Below are 12,502 nucleotides of genomic sequence, written 5' to 3'. Positions count from 1 at the left end.
CCCTTTATTGAGCTTTTCCATGTTCTAAGAGACAAACTTCCTAACTTCTTCTTTTCTCTGGTTCATTTTAATAGTTAGATGTTAGTTGAATAAATGTGTTTATTCATTACTGGAAGAAACACTTACTGAGCAACAACTCTGTGTCAGGCCCTATTTTGGAGACTGTGAGTAAAGTTAATGAGACATGATCACTGTCCTAAAGGATGTCCAATAAGAAAAAAGAAAATATTAGGAGGATACAGGGAATTAATTTCATGTAATGGTCAGCCAGGTCTCTCAAATGACTGGAAACAGAAAACAGAAAGATAAAAAGAACTAAAGCAATCCCTCTCTCTCTCTAATGTATTCATGCTTCAGTGACTTGGTCTCTCCTTTCTGTTTTCTTTTTTCTTTTTCTTTTCTTTTCTTTTTTTTTTTTTTGAAGTGGACATAACATCAAGACTTTATTGTCTTCATAACAAAATATGAAGTTTAGAACTGGATCATTTGGCCCTTTCTCTTCTTATCTCCTCCCAGTTCAAAATGCTTGCATCTCTTAATAGGCAGCATTCTCTTAGATCTGCAGTTGGGCTCAACACATTCAAGCCTCAGCACAATCTTCTTTGTAGTTTTATTTTTTTTTCTTTTTTTTTTTAAAGATTTTATTTATTTATTCATAGAGACACAGCTAGAGAGAGAGAGGCAGAGACACAGGCAGAGGGAGAAGCAGGCACTATGCAGGGAGCCTGATGTGGGACTCGATCCCGAGTCTCCAGGATCACACCCCGGGCTGCAGGCGGCGCTAAACCGCTGCGCCACTGGGGCTGCCCTTCTTTGTAGTTTTAGCCTTTTTCCGGAAAATCGGCTTAGTCTGCCCACCATAGCCACTCTGCTTCCGGTCATGACGCTGCTTTCCCTGGGCATAAAGAGAATCTTTGCCTTTCTTGTACTGTGTCACTTTGTGGGGTTGGTGCTTACCACACTTCTTGCAGTAAGTCTGGCTGGTTTTAGGAACATTCACCATCATTACAAGACGATGTGGTCAGCAAAGATCCTCTAGAATCTCTGTACTATGAATACAACTTTCTAGGAGAAAATCTAATCAATGCAGTTTGGGCCAGGTGTCTCTCCATGTCACTAGGAGGCAGGATGACTTCCAGAAGGAAATCAGTGGACAGAGCTGGCAGGTTGCTTTGCGTGTCTGCCACACACATGAAAACAAAGACAGCTAATGCTTGTAATGCTAGAACAGAAGTATGAATAAAATGCATAGATGGATTGATGGTTCCAGGGACTAAGGAACGTAGAATTATTTTAGTTTTATTTGTTTTCTTTTTAAGTTGAAAGTATCTGTTTTATTTTTGGATGTCACGCAACTCAAGAGATGCCGGGAGACCTGTTGGTGAATCAAATGCAATGGATTCTGAATTTTACTCAGTCTTGTCATGGATTTACTGGGTAACATTTGAGGAGTCACTGGTTACTTCTTTGCAAATTTTCTAAGAGTTACATAGAATTTCACATTCCCTACCCTTTTCAGGTATAGGGAGAAGAATGTAGAACTCTTCAGAAATTCAATTTAGTGATAATTTTTAGGAACTACTTGCCAGGTACAGGACTAGACTCTGGTGATGGAAACGGAAGTTTCAGAGATCCAGCATTTAAGTGAGAAGGTAGAGTATACACCCATAACTAAATTCAAGTCATACCATAATACACGCAAAAGAAAGAGTTTTGGTATGAGCGATAGCAGGGGCAGGTCGAGGTTCAACTGGGAGCTTAAACACTAAGGTGCTTGGACTTCATCCTGTAGACTTCCCAAGATTTTCAGCAAATTAATCCTGCATTTTGGAAAAAATAACTGTGATGATGGTATAGAGTATATCGCAGATAGGAGGGGAGGAAGCAGAGAGAGATTGCATAGGAGACTGACACTGTGAGGAAAGAGCAAAAGGGCTTGAACTAAACAGAGCAGCATTGGCAGAGGAAGTAGGAAATGGATAGACCACCACGTTAAGGTTAAGGACAGAGCTGAGATGGTGTGGTGGCAGGAAGGCCTGATGGTAGTCCTAAGGATGGAAAGCAGAGGCTTCTAGTTTAGGTGATTGTACATGTCGGAATGAGATAAGCAAACACCTGGATTTGAAGATAAAAAAAGGTCATAGAAAATGCTGGGGAAAATTCTTTCAAGCCTCCTCTCCAAAAGACTCCAGCCTAGAGTTGGAAAGAAAAGAGTGGGGAGGCCTTACTCTATCCCTTAGCAGTTCTCAGAATGTGGCCCCTCGATGTCGCAAGACCCTTTTGGTGGTCAGTAGGTCCAAAATATGTTTATACTAATACTGAGATATTATCTGCATTTTTCACTGTGTTCACATTTACCCTATGGTACAAGAACAATGATTAGTAAGAGTAATTATTGCATTCTTCACCACTGGATACTCAGAGAAAAAATGAGAGGGAGAGGGTAAGGGGAAGGGGAAGAAAGGAAGGAGGAATTATGGGGGAAGAGGACAGAGTAGGGGAGGAGGAAAGGTGGGAGGAAGGAGAGAGCTAGTTTCACTTAGAATGTCTGTAACAGGGCACGTGGGTGGCTCAGTCAGTTAAGCATCTGACTCTTGATTTCAGCTCAGGTCATGTTCTCAGGGTTATGAGATCGAGCTCTGCATTGGGCACTATGCTAAGCATGTAGCCTGCTTGGGATTCTATCTCTCCCTCTCCCTCTGTCCTGACCCCCCATTGTGTTCCTGTGTGTGAGCTATCTCTCTCTAACAACAAAAAGGATGTCCTTGACAAAGCAGTAAAAATTAACTACCTTTATTAAATCTCAACCCTTGAGTACATGTCCTTTAAATATTTTGCATGAGTAAACCTGGGAATACACATTAAGCACTTGTGTTGCACCCGGAGTCAAGATGGTTGTCTCAATGATTCATCAACCAAACTAGCCATGTTTTTTTCATGGAACACCCATTTTACCTGAAAGAACAATTGATAGACAGACTATGATTATTCAGGCTGGGGTATTGGGTAGACATTTCTCAAAAATGAATGAAATGGTCTTTTATTCACATAGAACCACTGATAGTATGTGTTGCCAATGATCAAATCCAAGCTTTCAAATGAAAATTGAAATTTTGGAAAATGTGTATGTGCTAGCATGAGTCTGACAGCTTCCCAAAATGTAAAGACTTTTGTGATGAGCTAGGTGATATGATTCTTTTTTTATATTGTGTGCTGAAATGCATCAACAATTGGAAAATCTGCACAACTCAGTGAACCAATATTTTTTAAATGACCAGTGTATGAGGGGACAAAACTTTTGCAGGGGTAAAAGATCTACTCAAAGTGCTCAGCAGGCCGATGAATTTTAATGCACAACATGTTGGAGGAGGTTATGACTGATTGATCTGCAAATTGGACTCAGGACATTGGAGGCTCCTTATCCCCTCCCCTATCCTTGAAATGTAGAAGCAACATTAGGGACATGGCTTTGAGAAAATAATGTGTTATTGAGACTATATGAACTGTATATATGACTAAATCCTGCCTGTTAGGGGCTCTACATAAACTTAGGATGCTGGCAGCAATGTGGAGAGTCACTCATCTTGCGGCCACAGACAAACCTAGCGTGTAAGTTCCCTTGCTTGTTAAAACTGCAACCCCTCAATCTGAAGATGTCTGCCTCATTCCTCTCTCTCCTTGCCCTCCATGTATGGGGGCCAGCTTCAAATTTCAACCCCAGGGACTCCTGAGGTTGCAAATCGACACACTAGGGTAGGCAAAGGTTATTGATGTGGTTTCAGATTCCACATTGGAACTAGTCTTTAAGAAGCTACCACTTGTTGCATTTGGGGACAGTATCAGGTGTATCCACAATTATGTTCTGTTTTTTCATCTGCATCTGTGTGATACCAGATTAATTCCAAATTATTACCAAATTAATATAATTTCACTGAAACTACACATCAGAACATATTGGATGCAGGAGCAGATATGAGAAATCAAGTGTTTATTTTTTAAGCCAGACATTAAAAAGATTGGCAAAAATGTAAGACAAAGCCATTCTTCTCATGATTTATTTACTTGGGGGAAATATGGGTTTTTTTGTAGAATATGTTATTTATGTTAATACATAAGACCCTTATTGTTGAATTAATACATAAATACATAATATATAAATATTAGAGAACGTATCTGTTCCAATTTCTTGCATGGTAAATACAGGTAGCAATAATCCACATAAACAAAACTTCTTTGGGATCCTCCATATTTTTTCCAGCCTTAATAAGGTATAATTGACAATTACAGTTTGTATATATGTGTATAAATATGTGTATATACACCATTAGGGAAAAAATAGATAAAATGATCTGATTATCACAATCAAGATAATTAGCATATCCATCACTTCACATGGTCACCATTTTTTTGTTTTCGTTGTGAGAACACTTAAGATCTACTCTCTCAGCAAATGTCAAATATACAATACAATATTATTGACTGTAGTCACCAGGCACCCAGGACTTATTCATCTTATAACTGAAAGTTTGTACCCTTTTACCAACATCTCCTCATTTTCTTCACCTCCAGGCCCTGGTAACCACTATTCTAGTCTCTGTACTATGAGATGGCTTTTTTAGATTCCACATGTAAGTGAGATCATGCAGTATTCGTCTTTCTCTGTCTGGCTTATTTCACTTAGCATAATGTCCTCCGGTTTCATCCATCATTGCAAATGGCAAAATGTCCTTTTTTGCAGCTGAATAATATTCCAACATCTTGGTCCTTGTGCACAGAGGTGAACTACCATGGTGCCACAAGCATGGTTGCTGAGGAGGCATTGTGGCTGGGGCCACCATCCACTTGGTGTATGACTAGAAGTTGCTGGGGCCTAGCGAAAGAGCCAGACTGTCCTTCAGAAGTCTAAGGAGGTAGCCCCACCCCAGTCATGAGCCAATTCACCCAGTACAGGCGTGAGCAGACCAGTCTCAAGACAACCCAAACCCCAGTCCCTCCGAAGTTTAACTCTCACATCTAATAAGTCTTAGAATTCAGGCATTATTCTGCTGATGTTGGCTTTCTCGGTAGCCCCCTCCAAGGCCCCTAAGTACTCCAAGGAGGGCTGAGAATACCTGAAGGAGCAAATCAAGTAGCCTGTCAGAGGAGGCCACCTGCCCCAGAGGCACCATAGACCTGGAGACTCCAGAGTGGGACTGGGACTCCACCCCAAGGGCAGTAAAGGACTTTGGAAGTGTTAGAAAATATCTATTTCACCATCTTTTTATCCATTCATCTGAGATTCTCAAAAATTTTAAGTATAAAGGGCTCCTTGAGACCAAAGAGTTCAAAAAGCCCTGCCTTGATCTTATTTCCTCCGAATGTGTGTCCAGCACAGTTATACCTAGGCAGAATAGTTCCTAGGAAGATTAAGGCATGAGTTCTCCAACTATTTTGTCCCAGGAACATTTTATACTTTTAAGATTAATGTGGGGCAGGAGTCAACTCTTTGTTTCTTGAACTTTGAAATTTTTGCCTACTCTGGAAAAATTTAGCTCCTGATTTATTCTCTACCTCATGCTGGCATAATGCTAATTTGTCCCGTTGTGAGCACAACAGCAAAGAAGGGAGCATTTGCCTCCCCAGCACCCAGAGACAAAGCACAGATCCTCCTCTCACATGAAGGGAACTACATCGCCTCCCAAACAAGGGTCTGTTCCAAACACTTACTCACATTTCAGTGAGTCAGAAGGAAACAGACAGATATTCATCTCCCTCAAACTGGCTGACTTCCTGTAAGAAGCCTGTGAGGAGAGTCAAGGTTGGGTGTCAGGGTTAGTAAACCGCCACCTGAGAGCTCTCAGGTGTTAGCGGGAGTCTTAGTAAGCAGGTGAGTACCACAGACAGGTCAGGAAAAAAATGCCTTCAAGTGTTTCTCAGGATTAGTAAGCAGGATTAGTAAGTGATAAGTAAGAAAACAGGAAAGAACCAGCAGCTATACAGTTTGAATTCAAAGCTCTAAAGTTTATAGTCATGAGGATAAGCAGTAGCACCTGATGAATACCAATTTAGTGTTTTAAAAATTCAAGACTCTGGACTCCGCTATGGTAAAGGAAAGCATTTGATTTAGACCAATCAATTAAGTCCTCCCATGGTAAACTACTTTACTTCCGAGTGGCAGTATCCTAGACATCCCATAGTGCTCTATTACCTGCCCCATAAAGATTTGGAATGGTGATAATAATAATAATGATTAGTCTAATAGCTCCTTAAGTTTGATTTATTAAAACATCTGATTATTTCATAAAAATAGTCACTGGAAGAATTCTGGTTTCAGCAACATGCTGGGAATTTGTAGGCTTTTGGAGGGAAAAAAAGATTCAAAGAAAAGTGAATATCCTATTTCTTAGGTTGGTATGTAAAAATCCCAGATATGGTTACAGAATGTTGTTTTTTCCAGATCTGAGACTAAAAAAAACAAAAAAAAAAAGGAATAAAATGGTCATGGTGTAATACAGACAAAGAGGAAGAGTCACAAGTTCATATATGGGCTCTCACTCCTCTCTTTGTCTTGAAGTGAATCGCTTAAACTTAGTAATCAAATCAGCTGCTTATTATCTTGGAGGAGAGGAATGAATGGGGATTCATCTCACACACACACGCACACACACGCACACACACGGTGCTCTCGCAACAGGTCTTGCTTAAATATACCTCGGATAATCATAACTTGTGAGCAGATCTTCTTTCTTTCCTAACCTGGTCATTCTGCACTTATTTTTGGCCGTTCCCCCACCCACTTGGGAAGGGCTCGGAGAACGGGGCACTGCGCCGCCTGGGGGGGCGCCCCCCCCCCAGGAGCCCGGAGCCTGCAGAAGGGCGGAGGCCTCGGGGGCGGGGTAGTGACCGGCCCCCAGTCTGGTTCTGGGCACCCACGGGGCGGGGCCGGGGAGCGGCGGAGCGCAGGTGCCCGGGGCGGGGCGGGGGGTGCAGGGACCCGGCTGGCGGGGCGGGGCGGGGCAGATCCGGTGTGCCGGGCCGGGGGGCGGGCCGGGGCGGGCCTTGGAGCCCCGGGAGCTGCCGGGCGACTTTTCCCTGGCCTGGGCCTGGCGGGACGAGGGAGCCCTCGGGACGGCGGCTGGAGCCCGCGGTCCGGACTCCTGTGCACGGAGCGAGCAGTGCTGCCCCCCGCCCCCCGCCCCCCGCCCGGGGCAGGCTCAGGATGCGGCCGGGACGCGCAGGGGGCGCGCCGCTGCGGCTGCTGCTGGTGCTCGGTCAAGGTAAGCGGGAGTCCGCGCCGCAGCCGCCGCCGCCGCGGGAGGGACCTGCGCGGGGCCCGGGGCCGGGGCAGGCGGCTCGCGGCTCTGCTCGGGTCCCACGTGGGCCGGGGCTGCCCGGCATCCAGAGCCGAATAGGGAGAGGCTCCCCGCTCCTCCCCGCCGGGTTCGCACGGGGCACGTCCCACCCTGCGGCTGAGGCGCCTTCGCAGCCGGGCCCCGCGCGCCCTCGCTGCACGCGCGGAGCGGGGACTCGGGGTGCGCGGAGCCGGCCGAGCCCTGCACCCCGGCGTGGGCAGCAGGTGCTGCCCCGAGCCCGCCCCGCAGGGCTCTTGGGGTGCGGGGGTCCGGCTCCGGGAGGCGGCGTGCACCGCCCCAGCGCGATGCCGACGCGCCCCCGGGAGCCCCCGACGCCCGGTTGCACCCGCGGGTGTGAATTGCGCCCCCGCGTCTTCGGGCTGCAGCCCGGATGTCTCCAAGCCTAGAGGACACAGGAAAACCTAGCGCTTCTTCAACACTTGGCAGAGGGCATTTCTTCCTTCCCTTCTGCCTTCCTCTGATTGTTGTAGCGCTGCTGTCCGACTTAACATCGACTCAGGCCGGGAAAAGTTCCTTTTTTTTTTTTTTTTTTACTTTCTTGAGCTTTGCCGCTGCCAACGAGAGGATTAACGAAGCGGCACCCCCGGCTGCGGGCGCTGGGCGTGAGGCCCACCCGCCGCCTTTTGCACCAAGTCGTGCGACCCTCGTCCCTGGAGCGCAGCCTCCTCGGAGCCGGGGTGCGCTCAGTCTAAGAACTTCAGCGGGAGGAGGGGCGGGAGAGGTCACGTTCTATGCTGTGGCTTGAACAGCTCTCAAAACAAAAAATGGTCTCTGTTTTTCAAGTGTTTTTACAAAGAAAATAAATATTTCCTAATACATATAAATATTTCGTATCTTCCTTTAAGGGATGTAGCTGAGCTCTTCTTTACTACGGAAGAAACCTAACCCAGAGAACCCTGTAGCATTTTCTCCCAGGCAGAGTTAAGAATAGCGCCACCATCCCCACTCCCAGGAGAAAGGAAGCATCATTAGGTTTTCAGTCTAACCTTTTAGACAAAGGTGCCTCGTGGGTATTCTGTGCCGGTGCCCCAAGAGTCTTTTGAGGGACAGCCAGCCCTAACTGAGGAGTTGCCAGTAAAGTTGGATTCACTTGAAAATCAGTCTCTGGAACAGCACAACCTTCCCAAGAACTAATACACATTTAAATCCGAGCTTTTCATCTCTCTTTAATTACCCATTATTAACAGAAGCTATGGAAACATAACATCATTTTCTTATCTTTGAAGTGTTGAGGCTTGTTTTTTCAAGAGCGGTGAGAAATACTTCAGTGGAATGTGTTGCTGCCAGGCATAAAGTCAGGTATAGAGATTTTTAACCTGGAGGGAGTTAATAAGGACAAATCTGTGCAAGAAAGCAGAGGTGATTTGAAATGACATGTGTACAAATGATTTTTTTTATATTTATTCCTTCCTTTCGTTCCAGTTATCTGCACACCCAAGAAACAAGTTTTCTCTTAACTCAGGATGATCATAATCAAGCTCTGTCGTTTGTGGTATCAATCCAGGTTCCTAGGGAAGCAATATCATTTTCTGATACCATGAATATCCCAGATTAACATGAATAATTAAGCCTCTAGGTCAGTGATAGCTGAATCTTTTTGGCATTACCCTATGTATGTAAAATTTTTGAGTATTCATCATTACTCTCCACATACACATATAGATGTTTATAAATCATATACAGGTACAACTGTGTAATACCAAAAATGGGAACGTAAAAAGCAATATGTGTGTGTGTGTTTATACATCTCACATCCTCTCCAGCATACATGCAACCAATGTAGACACTTAAAACTCTCAAATCTCATTTTAACATTTAGAGTCAAATTTACTTTCTATAAACCTTCCCATGGGTATTTAAGAAAAAGCAGTGTCCAAAAAGAAAAAAAGAAAAAGCAGTGTCCAAAGTTCAGTTTCCTATATATCACCTTGCATTGATCACTTCTTGGTTTAAGTGCCTAGAGTCGTCGAAATGGTAACTGGCAGATGAAGGATGGAAGAGAAAGACCCAAAGGGGCCTATTTCATCCTTAATCTAAACAATAGATACATAGAGGAAAGGAAAATGTAATTTTAAAATGCATGATGGCACTTACATTCTACAGTGTGCTGCCAAGCCACAGACGATCCTCACCTTCTCTCCCTATCTCTGGCACCTTGGCCTAGAGTCACCGCCTCTTTAATGAATACCTTCAAATCCTCTCCCTAGCTCCTGTCAAGCTGTAAATACTCTAATTTCTCTCAGAATAAGTTAATCCTTCTTTTAACATGTAATTTGGCAGCTCTGTCCTCCTGGAACACCCTCCACCTCTGTCTTCTATTCTCCCTATTTTTCTCCTGCTTTCCAGGCAGTTCTTCCTCACTCTCTTTCACAGGCTCATCTGTTTTGCCCAGTCCTAGGTGTTTTGGGTTCCATCCTGAATCCTAGTCTTCATCTTTACCAGTTCTCTCTCTCTGGGTTAGTTCCCCCCTCAAGTCAGGATCTCCAGCCAGGCTTCTCTCCTGGTTCCAGATCAGTATTTTCATCTGCTACCAACAATCTTCACCCAGATGTCAAATAAGCATGGCCTCAATGCGTCCTCAACTGAAGTCAACAAGTGCCCCCCAAAATTCTCTCCCGTATCGTCCACTGTTGTTTACCAGCAGCAGTATTAGCATGAAGATGCTAAAACCAGGAATCTTATCCCTTGTTTCAACCTCACAGCCCATTTCCAAGTTTTATCCATCCTCCCCACCTTATGCAGCTCTGCCACCACCAAGTTCAGACCCTTACTTTCTTTGCGTCTGGACAATGGTACACTGGTTTTCCTGTTTTTATCTCTTACCCCTCTAATCCATTCTTGTCATTGTCACCAATGTTATCTTTCTGGACACTTAGTTGTATCCAATCAGCCCCTTGCTTCAAACGTTTGGTGGTTCCCCACCTCGTATTGGGTGAGGTCCACATTTCTCGGCAAAGGTTCTTTGCCATCTGGCTGCAGCCTGGCCTGCCCATTTGGGCTTTTCTCTGCTACACTCCTCATGCACACACATAGACACAAGTACACCTACTGCACATAAACACAGACATGGCACACACACCTCAAAGCCATATCTATACACCTGTGTACACCCTTCTGTGTTCTGACTGCACTTGATCAGACCATATTAAGTGCAATTTTCCAGGCTATTCCCTTTGCCTTCGCTGCCTTCATGATTTTCCCCATTTCTTCTTATCCCTTTGCAACTCACAATTTTCCTACATTAAAAGAGACAACCCCAGGCAAAATTATAAAGTAGAAAAAATTTTCTTTTCTGACTAAAAGGGAAGTTTGAGATAATCTTTCATTTCTGGGACCAACCCTAAAGTGCCTCTTCCCTCTTATCCTCAGCACCTGTGCAGCTGTAAACCACCCTTTTAAAAAGTAACTCCCCACCCCATGGCTCTCCAGCTATACCTACCCGACTTCAAGGACGCTTTGCTCTCTTAAGTCCTGGTTCATGAACCTCTGTTTGATTTAAATTCATGCACCAGGGCTCAGGATCACTATTTAAAAACAATTATTCATGCACTTCTGACATGCAGCCAGATTTGCAAGTAATTGCTTAAATATTAGAGCTGTATCTTGTCTTTCCTAACAAATTAAAATTCCGGTATTGCCTGTACCACCTTGTTGTGAGATGACCACCAAGACAGGTATGTTTCAACACCAAGACAGGCAGTGAATGCGTCAGTTCAAATGAATTCCCTCTAAGGTGGGTGATGACTAGTCCTGTCTTAATGTGTTAATAGCCATGGGCCTATCAGAAGGGAGAGAAGCCTGTTAATGTAAAGAGATGAGCTTCTAGTGATGGAATTTTAGACATTCCGTGAAATAAAAACAAATTCAAGTCAGTATGTCAAAAATAAAGTATTTCAGGAAAGATGGCAAAGGACCAAAATATCATCCTGGTGTCATGTGAATGTTACCACTTAAGTCAAAAGCTTTTGTCTGGACTATCAGCCTTGGGATGTTACTGAAAGATTCAGCACAGCACAAAAGAGGAAGAACCACATAAGGCTGTCATTCTAATTGGCAAGTCAAAGATCGGAGGATTTTTGTGTTTGTTTGTTTGTTTCATTTATTATGGTGACTAATGATTAACCTGAACACACAAGTCCTGAAACAACAATAGATTCTGTATGTGAAAGTGATTCCTTTGATGCCTCTTCAGATGATCCATTGCTGTTTGCTTTGTTCATCCAGCTGTGGTGAATTCCATAATACTAGTATTTGAACATTTTTTTATGGAGTAACCATTTTAGGTAAGGCAATGTGCTAGGCCCGGCCATAGGAAACTTGAAACATGGTCCAGAGAGTTTATAGTCTATTTGGAAACCAGTTCAAATATGAGATGATGACATTGTCTCAGTCCCTGGAAGGTACCAAACCAATTTCAGACCCTGCCGTCCTCCTTTCTGACAGAAGTCCAGTTATGGGGCCGCCTCTTCCTCTACACAGCTAAGAGAGTGGAGTGAGAGGCAGGGAACCTCGAGCTGTGATTGCACTGGGCCATTCCTGATGGTCTCATACTTCTCTCCAGGGTTTGTGTTAGACATGGGCATGTGACTACAATGAGACATGGAGGGAGATAGGCTTGGAGACTTTTGGGAAAGAATTTTCATTCGTAAGAGAGACATTGGTTAAGAAACATACTTCCAGGTTGAAATGTGGAGCTTGGGATAACTGTAGCCATCTGATAGCCTTAATGTCAGCTATCTGGAGGATAAAGCCAGTACACTGGCCCAGTGGAAAGACAGAAAGCAGGTCTTTGATATTCTCTTTGAGTTTCTGAATTATTGATATTTAGAGCCATCTCCTTGTGCCTAAAAAAAAATGTGTAATTTAAAACTTGGTTATGTTGTTTTCGTCATATTGTTTTGTTGTCTATGCTTATAACATATATATGTAATATAAGTTTCTATAACATAATAAATATCATTTGGTTATATATAATTAATTGCTAAATGAGTGGTACAGAACTTAATATTGAGTTCAGAGGATGGAGAAATGTCACTGTGATGCATTTAAGTATTAAGCCTCCCCGCACATCTTCATGGGAACAGGAAAGAATCTTTACAGTTCAAATCTACTGTGAAGGACCTCAAGGGTCAGGGTCCAGTTTTCACCTT

General features: G+C 43.9%; 2 protein-coding genes across 2 annotated transcripts in view; one reads left to right on the top strand and one right to left on the bottom strand.

The window, feature by feature from the left end:
• Positions 1 to 407: 407 nt before the first annotated feature.
• LOC144311917 (large ribosomal subunit protein eL42-like) lies at positions 408 to 1,007 on the bottom strand. The gene is made up of 2 exons (XM_077894320.1): positions 788 to 1,007; positions 408 to 597 (listed from the first exon to the last, which is right to left on the bottom strand). The coding sequence occupies exons 1-2, from the start codon at positions 1,004 to 1,006 to the stop codon at positions 472 to 474; spliced, it is 345 nt and encodes a 114-aa protein (XP_077750446.1). The 5' UTR covers position 1,007; the 3' UTR covers positions 408 to 471.
• Positions 1,008 to 7,061: 6,054 nt separating this feature from the next.
• ITGA2 (integrin subunit alpha 2) overlaps positions 7,062 to 12,502 on the top strand; it is a 102,373-nt gene continuing 96,932 nt past the window's right edge. Inside the window, exon 1 of the mRNA XM_077896003.1 lies at positions 7,062 to 7,256. Within this exon, the coding sequence (XP_077752129.1) occupies positions 7,199 to 7,256 (58 nt within the window). The 5' untranslated portion in view covers positions 7,062 to 7,198. The remainder of the gene's footprint in view (positions 7,257 to 12,502) is intronic.

This window comes from Canis aureus, chromosome 4 (assembly GCF_053574225.1).
Source record: "Canis aureus isolate CA01 chromosome 4, VMU_Caureus_v.1.0, whole genome shotgun sequence".
NCBI classification, from domain to species: domain Eukaryota; kingdom Metazoa; phylum Chordata; class Mammalia; order Carnivora; family Canidae; genus Canis; species Canis aureus.
Note: the sequence above shows the minus strand (reverse complement) of the source record. Positions and strands in the feature narration are given on the sequence as shown.

What these genes read in the sequence shown, in the direction of transcription:
- LOC144311917 (XM_077894320.1), bottom strand. Translation starts at nt 1,006, where the DNA reads ATGATGGTGAATGTTCCTAAAACCAGCCAGACTTACTGCAAGAAGTGT. An exon ending in GCAGCCCCAGTGGCGCAGCG is followed by an intron (nt 598 to 787) that starts GTTTAGCGCCGC and finishes ACTACAAAGAAG; the next exon opens with ATTGTGCTGAGGCTTGAATG.